The 21,091-nt window shown below is 40.2% G+C and overlaps 1 protein-coding gene across 3 annotated transcripts in view; it reads right to left on the bottom strand.

Annotated features, from left to right (window-relative positions):
- PROX1 (prospero homeobox 1) overlaps positions 1–21,091 on the bottom strand; it is a 68,420-nt gene that overhangs the window by 9,524 nt on the left and 37,805 nt on the right. For all 3 annotated transcript variants that reach the window (XM_075204241.1, XM_075204239.1, XM_075204240.1), the window contains exon 4: positions 16,080–16,274. In XM_075204241.1, the coding sequence (XP_075060342.1) occupies positions 16,080–16,274 (195 nt within the window). The remainder of the gene's footprint in view (positions 1–16,079; positions 16,275–21,091) is intronic.

Genomic DNA, 21,091 nt, shown 5'->3' with positions numbered 1-21,091 from the left:
CACAACGGTTGGTGAGAGCTTCCGTTAAACAAAAAAAATGCATTTAAATAATAATTTATAAAATCATTTTCTCGTAATAATGACAATCTTTTTCTAGACCAAAATTTTGGTCCAAGAGAATTTAAATCTGAACAAAATGGGAACTAAACTCCCCCCCCCCCCACTCTCCAGCCCGAACCCCCTCTCCCCCCCCCCCATCTCCAGGGATGGTTTATTTTTCATCCCAGACTTTGCATTATTTGAATCATGCAGCACAAGATTCTTCACTCTCCTCCTCCTCAGTTGCTTTACCTTCAAGGCTGATTTATTTTATTAAACCGACTGTTCCCCGGCATCTGCAGTCCATAATAAAAGCCTGACATAGCAGCCTGCCTGCCTTCTGTGTCCTGCAGATACACATCATAAGTGTCAGGACATACCAAGGTTAGCGGTCACTGGAACGCGTGTACTGCCCCAGCCTTGCCAAGCTCTCTTGGCAGCCGTGTGAATGTCACAGAGAATAGACGGGGAATTACAAAGGTTAAACGGAAGACAGCCTCTCCTCTTCTCTGAAGAAGCATCGGCCTGTTTTGAACACTTGTAAAATAAACGCGGGCTTGTGTTTGCAGTCGGCTACCCACACTTTGGTATTATCGAATAACACAGGCATTGTTTCACTGGACTCAATATGCTCTTTTGGATTCACCATCCCTACGCAAAAAGGTGGCAGGATGTTATCTTCTAAGTGGCCGTGGACCAATTTCCACGGTGGAGAGGATATTAACCCCGCGAGGGTTTACTGACAAAGTAAAGCCCCTGCTCCCTTCTCTTGACTTGTACTAAGAGTTAAAATATTTCTGCCTATGGCTCCACTCTTATTTAACTGGTGTCTTTCAACAATTATACCTGTTAGAAAGAACAATGTATATTACAAATACACAGGACAATTAAAGTAAATGTAAGTCTGCTTCCTGTTCCTACTTGGAAAAGAAGATATTTACACTTTGAGAGACAACCTTGCAGTTGTATTAATCATTTATCATTTTGCAAAAGTCTCGCAAAATATATAAAAATTTAATTTCTTTCCTTCTATATGGATTTACTTAATGCTGGTAGTTAAACCCCCCCCACCACCACCACTAAGGGGTAGATTTATCAAACCTAAGAAGGAAAAGTGGAGGTGTTGCCCATAGCAACCAATCAAATTCTACCTATCATTTATCTAAAACATTCTACAAAGTAATAGCTAGAATCTGATTGGTTGCTATGGGCAACACCTCCAATTTTCCTTTTTAAAAGGTTTGATAAATCTATCCCTAAATGCTTGCAGTGAACCCATCCCTTATAGCAAACATTATCACTGATAAATCACATACACAGTGGATACAGCCATTTGTGGGCTCAATTATGGTTAATAGATCTGAGAGGCTGCATTCTCATGAAAGTCCACACAATGGTTGTGTATGTGACACAGACCCTTTAAGTAATAATATATACAGTCCATGGTATATGGGCATAATGTATACTGTCTTCAACCACTACCATCAAACAATGACACTCATGTACCACCAACAAACCAAGCTGTGTTCTGTCAAAAGCAAAAAGACCTATTGCGCTCGTTGGACCTGTCCGCCTGTACCCAGATGACTCTGACATTGGTTCTACAGTGGAACTTATGCTCTTTTATAAAAGAAAAGTAAGGTTTCTCTTTCAAGTGAGGTTCCACAGTACGACAAACTGGAGCCACCCTACACAAGTTGTATTTATTGGGTAACTAGAGGATTTAGGTGTAAACCCACATCCCACTAGAACAGCTGGAACACAGAGGAAGGATCCAAAAGTGGTATCCTGGCAAGTTTGGTGCTATTGGTTTCTTTACTATAAAAGGACAATACGATGCTGACAGTAAGGAGAAGACAATGTCAAGGAGAAAAGGGTATTGGTATTTTGGATACTCTTGACTGCTCGGCTTGGAGAGAGAGTTATTCTTGTCACAAATCCTTTTGTCTGCATCTGCTGACTGGCTTGCCTGTAGCCAGCAGCATACTTTAACTGTTTTGTCACCTCCTAACATCACATGCATCAGCTGTCGTGCTTTTGTTATGGGTATTGTAGAACTAATCCACTGAGGCTGTTCTCTTGAGCAGTAAATAAAACACAAACTGCTTCTCAGACAATTCTGCATGAATATTTCAGATGGGTTTTTACAACCCCCGATTCGCAAAACAAAACAAAAAAAAAAACAACAACAACTTTCCTTGAACTCTGGATCTGCACGGCCGGAGGCTAGGGGCGTATGTTGACTTTGGGTACCACTTCTCCAATTAAGCAAATTAAAAACTTTGTGTTTTATTTTTTATCTACAGCTGGAAAATCATTTCCAGTAAACATGGTAAAATGCTCACTGTCCGTGTACTGATATAAGAGATAAATCTCCATTCAAATGACTGATTTTTTTTTTAACAAACTGTATAAATGTGTATTACGAATATATTTTATTGTTGAGGAAAAGAAAATCAGCCCCAGGTCCAAGAAATACTTTGCTCAAAGATGAAGACAAGAATGTAGTAATATATAATAATAATAATAATAATAATAATAATAATAATAATAATAATAATAATCATGAGGATACAGCTAATCAATTCCATAGGAACCTTTTAGAACTAGTTACTTGTGAAAAATCATGGGGGAAGTATTTTTTCTGTGCACTTTAAACTTCCTGGTCTACTGAAGGGCACAGCAGTGAATCTCTGAACTTAATAGAGTCACTTAGCGGCATAGTACATAATAGTACATAAATGCTCACGTTTCTCATGTTGTGTAAGGGTCTTGCAGCGTATACACGTTTTTGTGTTTGTTAAAATAAAATGCCTATTTCATATTGTATATCTTATATTTTAAGTGCAGTGGTCCTCTAACACAACAGGACGAGAGTCTACAACGCAGTTTGCAATTTTCTAAAAAAAACAACCCAAATATTACCAGTGAAAGTGACTAATGACAGAATAAGATGAAATGATACCTGAGGAAAAGAGAGGAAGAGTTCAAGCACTTTACCGAGGATTCATTCACCCTTGTGTGCACATGACTCCCTTCAGCAAACTCTGCTACCCGTGGCTGTTTGCCCTGTAAATATTGACTGAGGAGAAACCTTTCTCCCGATAGACCGGCACATGTTGTCTTCTGTTGGACTTGGAGAGGACCTGGCTGGTATACTAAGGAGGTGAAAGGGCAGCTGGGACACATAGTAATGCCATTTTGAAAGATGAATTAGAAATTAGTTTTTGCAGTATTTGTATTATGTGTAATTACTTGTAAGTGTCACATTTTGTTTCATTAGAAAGTTAAGGGCTTGCTCACATACAGCCTCTTTGAAGTACTGTGAATGGGATGTGGGTTTACTATGCTGACTGTATGCACTGCTCTCTACAACTGCCTGGAATCCTCTTCCACAACTCAATCACTTATGTTCCCGGGACCACACACCTCTTTATGGATGTGGGAACTAGCCCACAGGGTGACAAGTGCACTGTCTACAGTACTGTCCAAGTATTTCAAGGTAGGGGTTGCATGTAACAAAAAGTTCAAAACTGTTGCATAAAATATTACCCATTTAAGAATTTTGGAATGAAATTTAAAATCCTGTGTTGAATTTTGGCCTTAAGGGCTGTAACTACAGGGGCTGCTGCGGCTACAGGCCCAGAGGTGAGTGGGACCAGGCAATGCTAAGATGCTCTCTCCCCCTCCGAGGCTACCCCCTGAGGCCCCCGGGCTCAAAAGACAAAAAATCAGGAGCACACGGAGCATGTGTGACAATATCCAGCTAGTGCACGTGTTCAAGAAGAGCGATGTATACACTACAGTACATGCAAAATGTGTCTGAAGGGGGAGATTTGATTTGCCGGCTGTGTGTCACGCGGATATCACCGTTATGTCCGGCTGTGCACATTACCCGAGTTACGGTAAGAATCTCCCAAGGTGAAACGCTGAATGGGGTGAATAGTTTATGAATATTTTGGGCTCATTTGGTTAAAATTGAAGGCTAGGAGGCGACATTTTTCTTTCTTGCCCCAGGTGCTAAAATTTTAAGTTACGGCCTTTGTTTGCATTTATTTTATGTTCTTTGTATGTCCCTGTTTTATGTATGTCTTGTTTTCCCCACTGTCCGGCACTGCTGAGCACTGTGGCGCCTTAGAAACCATCTTTCTAGGGGTGAAATGCAAAATGTTTTTACACATATGCCAACTTCTGCACTTTACAAGATAATCTGAGGGCAAGCGGACATGACCACATGATTTTACAAGCTCATCCTGCAATGATATTGTGATGAAGTAAAAGTACTTCTATACATTCCACACATACCTATGTGAGTTTTATTTAAAGGGCCACTTAATCTAAAAGTATAAATTGACCCAATCTGAAAAAGTATCATCATCAGAAATCTGGTTATATGTTCCCATGACCTAACAAACGATAAGATCTTTTTGTAACCTTGCTATCTACTTCACTGCAAACCGCTTTCAGCTATTTTAGGCTCTGAGAGCCTGACTAATGTAATGTCCTTCAGGAGGTTTAGTGACTGGTAGGGAAAGGAAGAACGGCAGATTGCAGTCACCATCTTTAATAACTGTTTTTGTAAAGGCCATTTGGAGACATAGGATCTGCAGAATGGCCATTCTAAATAGCCCATTTAGTTTTTTCATTTTCTTTTACAAAACAAGGTTAAATGCAGCTTTTTGCAAAACATCTTACATGTAAATATAGAATCACACCGATATTTTATGTTTTTGATAGTAGGTATTGCTTTTAAGGGGTAGCTATTCTATTCCATTTATTTCTAACAATGGAAATGCCATCTCCAACTGGCAGATCGGTGGTTCTACCTCTGGCACCTTTACCCATCCTTACTGACTCTAAAGCATGCTGCCAGAGAATTGGGTAGTGCTTTTAAAAGACAACTTCACTTACTACGAGTCTGTTGGCTACGCTATAACATTTGTTCCTTACAGCTAGGCAGCCAGTATTCACAGCATGATCTCGGGCTGCTATGAAGAAGTAGTACAAGAACAAGTTTGGGGTCCTGAATTAACACACCACCTGGCGATTGCCCTAAACACATGTAATCGAAACGCATAAATCTCCAGCTATTAGCTACCATTATAAGGGAGTGTTTTATTGGTTTTAACTAATGAATGTAACCAGAAACTAGAAGTGTTAACGCCTGGGGTGAGAAGGAAAACGGACGACCCGTAGACCTCAAGTGTAACCAAACTGACCTCAAATATTCATTATCCTGCACCCCCCCTCCCCCCCCCCCTTAGCTTTGCACCCTGGGCAGTTACCCGTCTCACACAGCCCTCCATACGGCCCTGAATTTAACTGACGAAGCATTAAAACATGGATGAGTAGGGCTGTTTTGTAAATTCAGTTGCATTCTTTGGAAATGAACAAAATCAATACTCTGTGACTTGGATTTCGGTTTCTAGATAAACACTGACTGGGTAGATAGTTTGTTAAACAGAACTGACTTTTCTCGTCCAGATAAAGTTGGTTTCTAAAGGGGTCACTGTGTTGCAACCAAGGTTTAAAAGTGATGTGGCCTTCAAACGTTCTGCTTACACGCACTACAAAGCTGGGCAAACAAACTTTAATACGATAAGAGTTGTTCTGGAGCCGATCTTTCCTAATTTTCTGTGACAAACAAAAATCCCCCACATGAGAACCACGGGGCAATAAATCAATATACTGTAAGTTCTCCTTGTATAGAGCCAAAAAAACTGAAAAACAACTGTGATATCCAGGCTAGACGGTTCATTAGAACATATAATAACAGTCCAGGGCATGCAATTTTTTTTTTTTGACTGATTAGGGGTAAAACCCAGGCTAAAGGTCACTTTCGGTCAGCACGGTCCCACAGGGGTTAAAGAGTCACTTTTCTTCTGCCTATGGGACTCAGGAGATATCGGAGAGGGGGGCACAGACATCTGCTCTTTAGAAATACAAGGAGATAAAAAAAAAAGGGCAAGAAATTCAAAGATGAATAAACGAACAAGCATACACAAAAGGAGCTCAGATTTGGGCATTCTTGTCTGGCAAGAAGGCAGTCACTATGGCTAATGAAGCATTGGTGATATGGGATGGATGCCAGCGTAACAAAGGAGATGTACATCGGTTCTGCAGATGTGCCAAAGACCCCCAGAGTAAAATAATGACATAATCACCATCGGTGTCACAGACCAGACTGTACGCAAGGTGAAATGGGGGAAAATAAATACAAGCCCTTGACGTTCCTCATGCATATACATCGAGAGGAAAATCACAGTTTCTTATCTGTACCCGCTCTAAAAACAACCTAGATAAATACAGAGAAATGCCAGGGATTTAATAAACGGAAGTAACAGTAGAATTATTACACAGGATGAGCCGCTTGGTCAAGAGTCTGTTTCTTCATTCATTACATTTGGCTCTCTTTATATTACAAAAATGTGTGAATGATTGGATATGTATAAATTATTCAAAAATAAACACGCACCAGAGGGCTTAACTCTCCTCAAGGTGTGTTAGGCTGCGTCTGCTCGGGTAATATAGAGAGGCTGGAGAGCATTTAGCTGGCACACTGAGTGGGCATATCGCTTTACGTTTGCTATGCTAGTAATATCAATATATAATTGGGAAACGAGATTTAAGTGCTTACATCGGCTAATTTTTTGATAAATGTTACTTGGAAGAAGCAAAGTCAGATAACGTCAGTGCACTAATTACATAGTGCGATTCTTATTTAGTTATTGACATGACTAATTTATATATGTTTGTTGTAAAATTGCTACCTATTATATTAATCAATTGACTCCCGTTCAGGCTGTATAGATATATGGCAATACCTTTTGAACTAGGGTGAAAAAAAAACATTACTTGAATTTAAACATTTTTTTTTTGTCTTTTAAGAATTCCAGGAGACAGAATGATAATCCGTCTAGGAGCTAGCTCAATACCTTTAGGGCTCGCACACATGGGTGTTGAAAAACGCCTGTTCATAGCGTAGACAAAATGTTTTTCTTTGTCCTGGATTTCAACGGAATGTTCAGAGTGTGTTTCTAAAGCCTCCCTGCAGCATAGTGCACTTAATGAACTACAGTGTATTGCAGCAAGTAAGGCAAAGCAAATGCTTGTCAGAAAGTGTTGTCTCCATCCGCTTAAATCGTTTTTTGGCATACCGGTGTTAAAGCGCGAGTAACGGGATTTATCAATGAACACCTAAACTGAATGCCCGTGTGTGTGTGTGAGCCCGTAGGAATCAAACTGATTTTATGGAGTAGGATTGTATTGCAGAAAAATCTGAGGAAAATTATACCAAAGATTTGCACTTTAATCGTGGTATTACCCACTGTCAGTAAATTTACTAACAGTGATAAATAAATAAATATATTTTTTTGGTCTCTCAGCAAAATATATATCTTGGTTAATATGTATGTTAACCAACGTCACTAGTACAGTTGCAAGCTCCTGGGCACTCGGGATTGGTCCAACCACTGCATTGTAACTGTAATTTGTTTATATAGAATTGTTCATTTCTAAGTGACTGCTCCTGTTGCAAGATTTAAACAGTGCCTGCAGGAAGCATTATTTTATTGTGATGGAAATAAGCGCTGGGTCTGGAAAGTGCTAAGAGGCCCTTGTCACCTGACAGCGGCTTTCACTGATCATGCTAGGTGTTTACATTGGGGCAGCTGCCTGTCTGTTTAAGAAATGACTTATGTCAGTTTTAAAGCGAATGTCTGCTTGAGAAAGTGAAAACACAATGGCAAGCAACCCTGAAGAGAATCTGGAAACAAAACACTTGGCTTCGCCAGTGTCCCTTTTCATTGCTTCCAATTAAAGATTCATAAGAATAGCTTTAATTTTTGATGAGAGCTTTTTGCATTACTGTATTAGCTGTGTCTACGTACGATAGTATCTACAGTTTCTTCTTAAGTACAGAGAACCTGTTGCATAAACGATTGCTGAAGTGTCTGCTGCTTAACAGAACAAACCTCTTCGCAGAACGCATATTGTGCCCGTCGCAGGCTCTCTGTGCTGACAAAGAGTCCCCATTGTCTAATAACAGGCAGTAGTCTAATTTCAAGTTTGATTTCCCTGACTGTCCTGATGTTTCTCCCAAGCTGTCTGACACCTCCGGGTCTCAGTCTAAAGAGTGACACCGGGGTAAGAGGTCAAATTGCTAAGGTATAAATGACCGAGCTGACAGGAACCTTGGTTGTGCTTATGTATACACAAGTCAGATTAAACTCACTGGACTGAGGTAAAAAGACAAAACAAATCAGCTAGAGTTAAAACAAGTCTGACACCTGTGCTTCAACCATGCAGGTGGAATGGTTTTTATTTCAGGATTTTTAGGAGAAATTTTCTTTTGTACTGTTTACTTCCAGGAGATACACTACGTAGGGTGAGGTGCAAAGAAAATGTGTTTCTCCGGCTTTTGGAAAAGTCCCATGTACTTTCAGTGGCATAAAATGGTTAATATATCACCTAAAAGCATTCTAAAGACATAGTCAGGGCAGCACGGTGGCTCAGTGGTTAGCACTTCTGCCTTACAGGACTGGGGTCATGAGTTCAATTCCCGACCATGGCCTTATTTGTGTGGAGTTTTTATGTTCTCCCCGTGTTTGAGAGGGTTTCCTCCGGGTGCTCCGGTTTCCTCCCACACGCCAAAAAAAAACATACTGGTAGGTTAATTGGCTGCTAACAAATTGACCCTAGTCTGTCTCTGTCTGTATGTCAGGGAATTTAGACAGTAAGCCCCAATGGGGCAGGGACTGATGTGAGTGAGTTCTCTGTACAGCTCTGCGGAATTAGTGGCGCTATATAAATAAATGGTGATGATGATAGTTGTGCTTTTGTACACAGATCATTCTATGGACATGTAGATGGACATACAGATGGTATGGTCTCGAGCATGTTTATGGTTTAATGTATGCCATGTACTAAAGGCGGTAACAATGGCACAGGCTAGTCCCTAGTGAAACGCTGTGGTGAAGGTGGGCACTAGCGTGTTTATTTGTGGCAGTACATTAACGCTCACACCTGCTGCCCGCTGACAATCTCACCGCATTTATTTTGCTACTCAACCTTATATTGTTCAACAAAACGACAGAACTGATGTTGTCAAAACGATTGTTTAAATAGCCTGCTGTACAATAATTATACAATCGTTAAAACAACATTTTTGAAGGCCAAGAAAAATATCCCTTTTCTCTAAGTAATGTAACTTTACAATCGGGCTTCTCACATTACAATTATGTTCAGAGGAGCTTAGCTAAACATGATTTGGTTCCAGCGCTTGTAATTAATATTTGTCATAACAAACAAAAACAATAGGTCCGTTTACAAATGCGAACCTAGATGAAAAGAGGGCTTCCGAGCCGCCCCTTAGGAGTTGGTTTAGTTACGTTTGTGTAAACAGTCATAATGTGTTGGTGGAACACACGTTTCACTGAATCAAATATACAACAAAATCGTAACCAAACAAGAAGTTATTTAAGTTCCTTTAGGTTATATCTCGTGCAAAAAGTTGCAGATTTGTATCCGATTCTTCTATTTAGAGAATGGTGCAAAATGCGATTTCTATAAATATATTCATCAGAGCGCAATGCAAACATGTGCGACTCCTTCAGCACCATTGCGGTTGGATAGGTGACCAGGGGCGCACGCAGGATTGTTCCCAAAAAAAACAAAAAACAAACAAACACGAGAGAGAGCAGCAGCTCTGTTTCGGCAGCACTGTACTATACAGCAGCCGCGGCGCTGTCAAAGAAGCGTACGCGGCGGCGCTGTATACAATACAATACAGCACCGCCGCGGACGCTTCTTTGACAGCGCCGCGGCTGCTGTATAGTACAGTGTCGCTATGGTGGGCACTTAGTTAGTGGAGGGGGGTTTCTGGAGACCCAGAAACCCCCCCTGCTTGCGCCACTGGTGACCTGTGCATCTTTGATCTCACTGAGATACATTTACCTGCCTGACAATTGCCTCTTGGTCTGTGATTCCCGTGATGGGGTCGCAAAGTTTTAAAAAAGTCTAGTTGTACCTTTCTCTTAAAATAGATTGACCATTTTTTCATGTCTTTTACAGTAACTCATTTATACCTCATTAAGATCTTAAGTAACCCATGAAAGTAAAAACACTTTAGTGCTTTCTTTATTTAAAAAAGTAAATAAAATTGATATATCAAATAGATTGGTATACTGTGGCTTACCTAAGGGCCAGACCTGACTAGGTTCAGAAAATAAAACTACAATGATCGCTGGAAACAGCACCTCCGTAGTGCTATCAAAATCAAGACCTTTTGTGGAGTGGATAAGTTCTGACACACTAAAAATGCAGCAATGCCTTAAACATTCTGTATCACCACCCTTTTATATCTCAATGTATGCAGGCGTAACAAAAACGTTCCAGAGATTTATGTAAACAGACGTTAGCATAAGTGCAACTAGATGGTTATGATTCAAATCGCTCCTATTCAATAACAAAGCAAAAACGTCTGCTAAAGATGTCCTTTCCTCGCACAAATCCAACACATGGATGCAAAGGGCGAGAAAGTGACTGTAACTGAGCCTCAGTGTCTTCACTATTGCAGCAGATAATGTTTTGTAAACACGTAAACAATGTATAATGACATTCTGGGATCTATGCAAAAAAAAAATCCTACCCTCTTAATGCCAGAGAAGACTGCAATGATTGTGTACATTAATGTGTAGTGATAGCTTAAAATGCACAATATCAACAATTGTTTGCCATCTAAAACTCTGTCGCCCCCTCGCCCATTTACGAATGGAGAAACAGATTGATTTGTGCTCTGAACGCTATATTAATCACTAGCAGCTGTGGAAACGAGCCTGTACTGGGCCGATTGATAACCTTTTTGTGGAATGAAGGAGATGTGAAAGTCAGACAATAGACATCACCCAGCGCACACACACACTGTCTTTGAACTTTCCTCATCTCTAAAGGACAATTAATTATGAGGGCCTTAAGGGTAGGTCACAGCAAGGGAAAGCCAACTGCTGGCCGGCCTAGGCAGCTAGCTAGCAGGATCTGTTCAATCCCGGCTCTTGTTAGGTGGCAGGGAAGCAGCCCAGGCATCGAATAGAGGTGGGAAGGCGGAAAGCAAGAAAAAAAAAAAAAAGGTTTGTTTTGTATGGGGCTGTTATTGCATAATTGTATTCTGAATGTGAAATCATCCGTATACAAGGCACAAGGGCGGACCTTTTTATTTTCCTCACACCCCCCCCCCCTTTCTCCGAAAGATCCACAGGGTAGGTTACAGCCAGAAATGGCTTCTCTGTGGTGTATTAAAAAGGATGGTCTTTTCACCAAATTATTTCACAGATGCAAAACAGACCCAACACAAAGAGTTTAGACTTTTTCTCCTACATTAAATAGAGTAACTGATAAGGTCAGACATATGATACCTAAAGACATGAATCTGTGAACTCTTGAAGTCAAAGGACTGCTCTGTGCACAATCTTTCAAAGGAAAGAGATCACAGAACTCCACTGAATCCCCTTTAAACTTTATGAAGCAGGAGGAGAGAAAGCTCTAAGTAGGGAAGCTTGACAGAAGAGCCTTGAACTATTTTCTGAAGGAAAGATGAGACCCTCCCTAGGCTGCCACAAAACATCTTTTTTTTTTTTTTTCCCGCAAAGGCTCTTCTGAACTTTGATATGTGCCAAGACACTGCTATTGAAAGCTGTATAATTATGTGCTATAGCCACTGTAGAAAAAGCTTTGTTCGTCTTAACAAAGAACAATAAGGGAAGTAAAGCAACATTACACTGTATCTTTTTCTTTAAGGATGTTGGAAAAAAAAAAAAAGGTCACAATATGGTAGAACTAATAGAGACGTCGAGTTTAAAGTGTATCTCACAGGGTTTCCATTGGAGTCAATGACACACAAAAAGACAAGAGGGAGACAGGGGAGCAATGACTGGTGTTAAAACAAAGGACCGAAAACCACTTTGACCACATCGTTAAAGTGATCAGTGAGCGTCTAGGGCACAAAGAGGAAGTGGCATAAAAACGCAATTATAAGACAGAAGAGGATCCTACCAGACGTGGCTGCGGGTTCTCTGTGTGACTGCAGGTGACATTACACGAAAGTCGTTGTAGTTTGATGAGCGTACGCATTCAGACCTGTTAGGTTGGACAGCACTAAACGAGAACAGGGGAGCTCACACACTGAAACCCATTGAGCAACTTCACGACTCGTTCAGTGTTGCACACGCAATGATTTATTACTACTATATGTGTCCAGTTAAAGTTCAACTGGGTTTATGCAATTAATGTCTAAAATTGTTGGGTATAATAGGCAAGGTTCGAACTTCAGGGGACTCAATCTTGTTATTACCCCAGCCCCCACAGTCCAGTGGGGAGTCAGAAGAGACCCATCACTTTTCAGAGTGGCTGGTAGGTTATAGGGTCTTTGTTATTGCACCACCAAATAGAAGCCCCTTCCCGACTAGCACTGCGGTTGGTTGAGGATTTGGTGGGGGCATGCACCCTCTTTTTTAATTATTTCTTTTTATCACCCAGCACTGTATTGCCGTGATAGCCTGTTCCACTGCAGATGACAATCCACATGTAATTTCTCAGCAGATTCGCTCATCTCCACTCCCATTGTCTGGCTCGTTCCTACAGTTGTGTTTGCTCTTTCTTAACATCGGACACTTAACGTTACATCCGAACGCCATTAGAGACGATAAAGAAACACATACATTTGTTCCAGACAACTTTTGCAATTAATTATTTGGCATCTCTTCCCCTCTGTGTCAAAATGTAAATGTACGCAAGGAGCAGTCGTCTGAAATTTTGGTCATCAACAAAGAATAATAGGAGCCATTGTATTCTGGTGTTACAAGCACCTCTGGGCATTGGCCATAAGGCTACAGTTAAAATGACAAGGCCAAAATCTTCTTCTGCATCTAATGTGACTTTGCTTTTAACTGCTTGATGCAGGGCACACTTCAGGGAACAGCAAGCCAGTGACACGGTTTATGACGGGGCGAGTTCGCTGCTTAATCATCTCCAGTACTTAACCTATATCGCAAGTGTAAGTGAAAGTCAAGTAGATTTGAAAAGCACGCTGGGGTAAGAAAAAGCCGTAGAAAGGGCAAGCCGGTGATTTCACAGAAACAGCCTCGGATCTGACTTTAATCACATTGAAAGATCAGCAAACTGTGTCTGGAAGGAACGGACGAAGCTAAATATGGCATATGCTCCGTGTGCTAAAAAACCTTGGTATCCAATTTCATCATTAGTTGCCGATTTTTGTTCTTTACCATAGGAATAAGGAGGAAGGTTAAAGACACATTTAGCAAACACAGATCCGTCTGCGTCAGCTGAACAAGCCTATGTGCTGATTGACATGTTGTCCCATACGAGAAACAAATGCTCAGTAAAGTCTGTGTGTATAGAAGTGATGCCCATTTATGATATACAACTACATTTATAAAGAGGATAGAATTATGTATTGTAGTGAAGATGAAAAGGATAATTGTTATTATCAATACGTTTTCATTTACAGTAATAAAATCACAAATATCCTGACCACTTTTTTGTTTTACTCTCCCACAATGGTTTAATGGTGCTGTATCCGTTTTTGCAGTGTAGGCTGAAAACAGGGTACTGAAGGCCCTTCCTATAAAAGCAGACAAGAAACAGAGAACAAACTATCTGTAATGAGCTGGATATTTTGCAGGGTGGGTTCCATTGAAAAAAGTAATGCTAGTTCTTAAATGATTCTTCCTGAATATTTAGGTGACCGAGCTGTGAATTGGTCAGCAGAGACCTACTCAACAGTTTAAAAACGTCTGCTAAGTTAGGAGGTAGAAGGGAATAATTGTAAATACAGGACTCTGAAATATGTTGTCTTTCTTTTATATCAGACATGACCCCAGGCCTCACATGGTTAAATGATTGTTACTACTCTTGCAGGCATGGTCCATGTGTAGGGAACCCACATATCCAGGTTCCAAGGACAAAATTGTTCTTTGGTCCTGGAAATCTGTAACTTGGAAAATAGGTTTAGGATAGACCTAGATTAACGGTGGTACAGAACATGTCACAATGTATGTGTCTTAAAGGATGATATTGGGTGGGAAATGTACAAAGTACCTCACCGCTTTTACTGCCCCATACCTTATTTCTGAGATAGTTCCTCTCCCATCCTCTGTGCTGTAAGGTTCCCTGAAGAATTGTGGCCCCAACAAAGGAGTACTCGATTTGGAGTAGGCTGCAAGCAGAGCCCAATATTGGTCTTGAATCCTGTCCACATTGTGCCGCTTCAGGGTACCATTGCCAATGGTTCCGGTGTGACAGTGCTAAACGTCTGAGAACGTAGTTATATGATGATAGGCGTATGAAGCAGTGCCAAAATAGGACTACTCCAAATTGACACCCCTTAGTGAGGGACAAATTTCAGAGCAGAGGACGGGGGTCCCAGAGAAGGGTGTCTCATAGTTAGGGTAAAGGGTAGGATGGGAGTGAGGTTGTTTGTATAAATATTCATCCAAAAGCTGAATTTATCATTCAAGGTATTTTGGATTAGAAAAAAAAATGGAGTGGATTCATGGACAAAATTACCCTCAAGTCTTCAATCACACATGTGGGTGATGAAATTGCAATAATATGTTATTTAGTGCCTACAGTGACTTGCTAGATCTGGGTGCTCCTCCTTCTTCTGTATACATTTGCCCACACATTCAGCAATGGGGATAATCGTTCAGTCTGGCAGTATACTGCTTCAGTTCCATCAGGGTTTTGATCAGATGTGATGAGCATGGCATAACATGGCACAGTGGAATGACAACTTTTCCAGGTGGCCAACCAAATATTTTCAAGTGCTATAGGTTTTAATAAAGTATGATGAGTATCCATACTTGGGCTGAACCACTATTATGCTACTACTCTGCAGGTATAAATGTATTATACACACAGTAGCATTGATAATATTCTGGACACAACAGCTATTTAGATTTTAAAGGAAAGATGATACTATGCTGCAGATATGCCTTCTGATTGGTCTATAGTTCTGAATGCTATCTCATCTAAAAGCTGCTAATTTAAGCACCTGAACATTTGCTGATGTGAAAAGAATATACTGAGTCCAGCTAAAGGACAATTGCTTTGTGGTGTCATTTTGAAAATGCTACCACTCTTCAGGACTTTCCCATTTATAAAATATCGAGTGGGAAGTTTTTTTGCACCAACTTAAGTCTTTACACTCAAATTACATTTTATAAAATCAATTGCACAGGAAACTTCACCTTTTACTACACCGCATAGTGACTTTTCAATTCTGATATTACCATTACTAAAAATTCTGTGAAAACCATCACACCACAGAATCTGTCCTATCACTTCCAATGGAGAAATCTATTCAATGTTGCAATTTCTCAGACCTACTGCATTTAAAGGATGCCCTGGAAAGCCCAATATATTAAAAATTGAAGCAACCAATCAGATTCTAGCTGTCATTTTGTAAAATGTACTAAATAAATGATAAATGATAACTAGAATCTGATTGGTTGCTATAGGCAACATCTCCACTTTTTCAAACCCGCCGTTTAGTAAATATACCCCTAATAGTTTATTTGGTTTTTTTGTGCCCCAAACTAGGCCTGTCAATTAATCACAATTGTATAAATGTTTACAATTTGGTCGTCTGATTAATATTGTATCACTACACTGTATTTCTCTTTGCCAACCCTGCAACATAGGTAGATAAAAAGACCAACATTTAAATAAAACGCGTGATATCTTATAATGGGCAACAAGAAAAATGACATTGAAGATGTTGAGACTCTGAGGCTCTTTCTTCGGGCAAAAGTTTTAATTAGCCGGTAGAAGAATAAGGCTTTTATGTTAATTCTGGAATTTTAACACACAAAGAAATCCATTACCCCCATGACATTTAAAAACAAAATAGACCCCCCTTCTATGTGACGTTTGCGTACGACTAAGCAGTTGTAATTAGAAGGAAAGAAGAATCATACATGCAGATATATATGAACATTTAGTCAATATACAAATGATGTGAGTACCTCAAAGTCATTGGCTTTGTTGTAGTGCATGTTCAGGGCCCGATACAGCTCACAGTCCCGAGTGATGGACAGCTCCTCTGTGCTGGTCACCCCATCGTTAATGGCTTGCCGGGCGTACTTCTCCATTTGGATGTAGTAGAACTCTCGGAAGTTGCTGAACCACTTGATGAGCTGAGAGGTAATACATCTGTTGAACTGCAAGACGGACAAGAACAAGATAAATAGATGTGCAATAAATAAGAGAAGAATGTACAGAGAGTGTAAATTAGGTCATTATTAAGTTGATAGTTGTCTACTGACTCCCCAATTTCTAGGAGGTCTCCCGGACTCCCGGCAGTGTGACCACTGTCATCTAGCCCACTCCTCTTGTAAACTGTATGGGGCCTAATGACATGATTCACAGTGAATCGTGTCATCCTAGTCATGTTCCAGGCTGTTTTATCCTGCGAATTGCGGGAATTGAGCAGCAGGGGGTCTAATGATGTGAGACCAGGAGCCCTTCTCTGGGATCTCTCGGAGGGGAGATCCTAAAAGTTGCCAAGTATGATTAAGTTCCACATAATATAAAGACATAGGGCCTCATTTAGATTTAGGAGAAAAGCAACAAAAAGGTGAAAATTTGCTCCTGTTGCAGTGCAAGAGGTGCAAATATATATTGCAATGTAGAGTTGAGCTAGGACAGGCCCTCTCCCGACTCTAAATCTATCCACACATTTTAAATTGCCTCCCCCCACAGAATGTAAAGGTGACTTCTCATATGCTAAATAATAACCTACAGAAGTTGCTAGTTACTCCTTATAACACAATCCTCCTACTATAGGTTCTTCTTGCACATTTGAACCTGGCTGCTTGTCAAATTTAAGTTTTCTTGTTTCATTTTTCACAAAGTACTGATGATTTACTTCATTCACGTTTTAAACCCTTATGAATGTAAAGTTGGCCACATATTAAAATGCAATAATTTTTTTTTTTTCTTTACCGAACATGTTTAGGTGAAAAATGATCTTATATGATCACACGGAGATGGCCAAATTGACTGATAATGCAATAGATGGAAATGGGATTGCAGTAGATCTTACAATATATCTACATTGAGCTTGCACTATAAGGGGCATATTCAATTAGGTTTCCGGTCTGCGGTAACACGCGTTACCGCGGAACCTGCGCAGTATTGCCGGTAATACGGTATCACAATAACACGGAATTTCCTACGCAACCCTATGGTGTGCGCACGAAAATCCACATTATTGCGGTAACATGGATTGACTTCGCGGCCCGTTCCCGCGAACCTAATTGAATATGCCCCTAAATGTCTTTCTTCTCTGTCAAATAAAAATTAGAATAGGTGTGAAGCTATCCTGTCTGAGCCTCATGCCTCACGTGTATATTGGTGTCATAGCACAGTAATGCCACCCTTCATTTGGAAAGAAAAACATGATGCATGTGGGCAGTTTAAAGCATGATGACGCGCGTGGACAACTTAAAGGGGCATTGGGCTATTTTTATTTCAGATGTTAAAACGTTGCAGTTTGTATTTTAAATACACTGGTATATTTATGCCTTACTGTGGGCGAGGAACATCTTACACACTTTGACAGTAGCCGTTAACACCAGCGCAGTACTGGTGTTAACATTGGGGCCTATCACAGAGGAAAGCTGGGTACACCATACTTGCCAACTTATGGCAAGTATGATCCGGGAGCCTGCCGGGGAAGGTGGGCGTGCAGGGGGCGGGGCTCCGAAAATTGCGTTATTTTGGTCCTACCCCGTGTTGTAATGACGTCATTTTATAGCGGGGCGGGGCCAAACGCAGCGATTCCCAGTGAATCATGGTGTTTTGGACCTAATTCTGCCCACTTCACTAGGAAGTGGGCAGATCCGGGAGATTTTCACACTCTCCCGGGAGTCCGTGAGACTCTTGCAAATGCAGGAGTCTCCCAGACATTCCGGGAGAGTTGGCAAGTATGGGGTACACACTACAGTTTTTTCACTTGGTTATCGTGCCAATCACATGATAAACGAATGCCTATATCACATTAGTGTGTACGCTCCAAAGATCATGTTTCATTGTCCCAAAGCACGTCGTATCGTTTGATTTGATTTGATTTTATAAACAGACTACAAATCCCTATAAAAAATGGAACGATGTCGGGCAAATTATGAAGTGTGTATGCACTCACAACCAGCAGATCTCCATAGTGTTTACAGGGTCACAATCTTTTCAGCCGATGGTTATGACAGATGAAGAGCACAGAGCTGAAGGTAAACCTTATAAAACATGTATAGCGTGCACACATGAATCGGCTGCTGATCGGGGCTTTTAGTCATTGGTAAAAACATTCATGATATTGCATCGGGATACATTTTCTGTAGTGTGAATCCAGCCTAAAAAAAAATATAGGACTCCCTACAAAATTGGGAACGTCTAAGTTTGTTTATATTAATCTCCACGCCATGTAGCTCATTTTAAAAAGCGGCCTTGTGTGGGCAATTTGTCTTTTTATTAACAATTTAAAAATAAATAAATGAAACATACTGATGGAAAAGACTAGTGAGAGTAAAGTCAGTAAAACATTTGGCCGCAGTCAGCTTGGGCTTAAGCTAATGTAAGGCTAACGGAAAATAATGCACTAATATAACATTTATACGTGAGTATCCGTGACAAAGACGAGCACATGTGGCATTGTCCAGGCTATTATTATAGTCTAGATCCCTCTGAAGTCAAGTAAACTATAATAAGAGTGTCATCTAGACCTTCTGTTGCAGGAGATAATACAAAGGTTCAGCTGGCTGAGGCTTTGGACAGCCTGGAAGGAGAAACAAGGTTGGCGGCTCAGTCTTCTGCTCTAAAAAGGCAGTCATGTTTATCCTCTTCAGGTCTCTCGAGATACACTTTATATAGAAGGTAGTCTCTAACGCACAATGAAAACATTTGGTAACACGAGCCTCTGTTACATCTGTGTGTTGGGATGGCACTGCTGGCAGAGATAATAATCTCAATTGAACTTTAGTGGAATCTGTGCTAAGATGTTATTTCTTGCCATGTTTTCTCATTACACAGTCCCCATAAACTTAACATCATTTTCTCAGCCCAATTTGATGCAACTGCACTTGGTTAAGGAACAATGAACTTGGCTACAAAACAAACTAAAAAAAAACTCCTTGAATTTAAAAATATGGTAAATAAAATAAAGTAAGATAAACAATTATCTTATTGGGGTAAATTTATCAAGCTGCCAGTTTCAACCAATCAGATTCTAGCTGTCATTTTGTAGAATGTACTAAATAAATGATAGCTAGAATCTGACTGGTTGCTATAGGCAACATCTCCTCTTTTCAAACCCCCCAGAAAATTTGCAGCTTGATACATTACCCCCACTGTGTCCTAAAATACATTATGAGAATGAGGGGTGACATTTACTAAAGCCTGTGAATTCAAGAATTTGCCTGTCATCTATCAGAGACTCAGTTTGTCACTCTTCTGAGAGTTACTGAACGCAGCTAATCAACCCATACAAGTTGTGGCATAAATATAATATTCATAAAGACTGTTCAAAAAACAAACAAACAAACAATAAACTGTAAAAAAAAAAGAAAATATCCAGCACAGAAGACAGTCTACTGCTGCACCTATAACTGAGATATTCCTCTGCCCTATGCAGCTGCCTGTATGGCTTACCATGAAATCTGTCATGTTTTTATTCTGGCTATACACTACAATGTATTCAAAGAATTAGGAAAACCAATAATAAAACAGAAATACATGCACCCAAAGGAAGCATATATGTAACCTAGTGTGATCTAACCTGACATGTCCCTCTAAGCCTTTATAGCCTCGTTGTAACTTTAAATACAGATGTTCTTAAGATCACTACAGTGTTAGTGTTATGTCAATACTCCAACTACAGTGATACTGCCCTGCAGGAATTAGAGACTGCTTCTATATGTCAGATGGAATATGATTACTGATGTAGGAACGGTGGAGGGAGGGGGAGGGGTCGGGGGGGGGGGATACTCAATAACATAATACCCGAAAGCCTGAAGAAACATTATTTATGATTTTTGAAGGAATAATATTTCTAAAAGAATAGGTATTATGTCTCCATAGATTGAGATATAGATCCATGTAAGGATAGTTATTATTGTCTTACAGATCTAGGGGTCTGATTCATTAAGGATCTTAACTTAAGAAACTTTTTATTTCAGTCTCCTGGACAAAACCATGTTACAATGCAAGGGGTGCAAATTAGTATTCTGTTTTGCACATAAGTTAAATACTGACTGTTTTTTCATGTAGCACACAAATATCAACTTTAAATGTCAGTGTACAAATAAGCTATCAAGTATTTGTGTGCTACATGAAAAAACAGTCAGTATTTAACTTATGTGCAAAACAGAATACTAATTTGTACCCCTTGCATTGTAACATGGTTTTGTCCAGGAGACTTAAATAAGAAGTTTCTTAAGTTAAGATCCTTAATGAATCAGGCCCCTAGTGGTAAGAGCTGTAAATCAGGTAACATTAAGTGACTACGTTAAGGATTTAGTCACACATTTAAAGAAGTGTGGAGAGTCACAAGGAACTAAAGTGGGATTTCCATGTGCTTTTTGTCCCATAAATCCACTGCATTAGATTAGTAAGGCAGTGTATATACAGAAATATTCCGCTTAAGCCAGAGCTTGGTTGGCAGAATTGCACATGTGACCCTTGTTTCACCATCACTGACCGGTATAATTACTGGTAGAATACATTTATTTCTGTTACACAGATGGGGGAGACACAGAGGTGGAGCAAATCAAATGGCTGATTCCCTAGTGAGTAATTAAGTTGCATCCTCACAAGTATTGGTTGAGCTCACAAAATGGCTGCCTCAGCTGTATCTAGGCAACGGCTACTCGTTAAATAAGGACGTGCGATTTTGAATCTCTAAACTTTATTGTAAACTTCCAAACTTTTGTCAACAACCCACATGACCTATAGTATTTGCAGCTATATATACGCCTGTCTTTGC

Source organism: Mixophyes fleayi, chromosome 3 (assembly GCF_038048845.1).
Source record: "Mixophyes fleayi isolate aMixFle1 chromosome 3, aMixFle1.hap1, whole genome shotgun sequence".
Classification (NCBI taxonomy): domain Eukaryota; kingdom Metazoa; phylum Chordata; class Amphibia; order Anura; family Limnodynastidae; genus Mixophyes; species Mixophyes fleayi.
The sequence above is the reverse complement of the archived record's forward strand: the minus strand, read 5'-3'. Positions and strand labels throughout refer to the sequence as shown.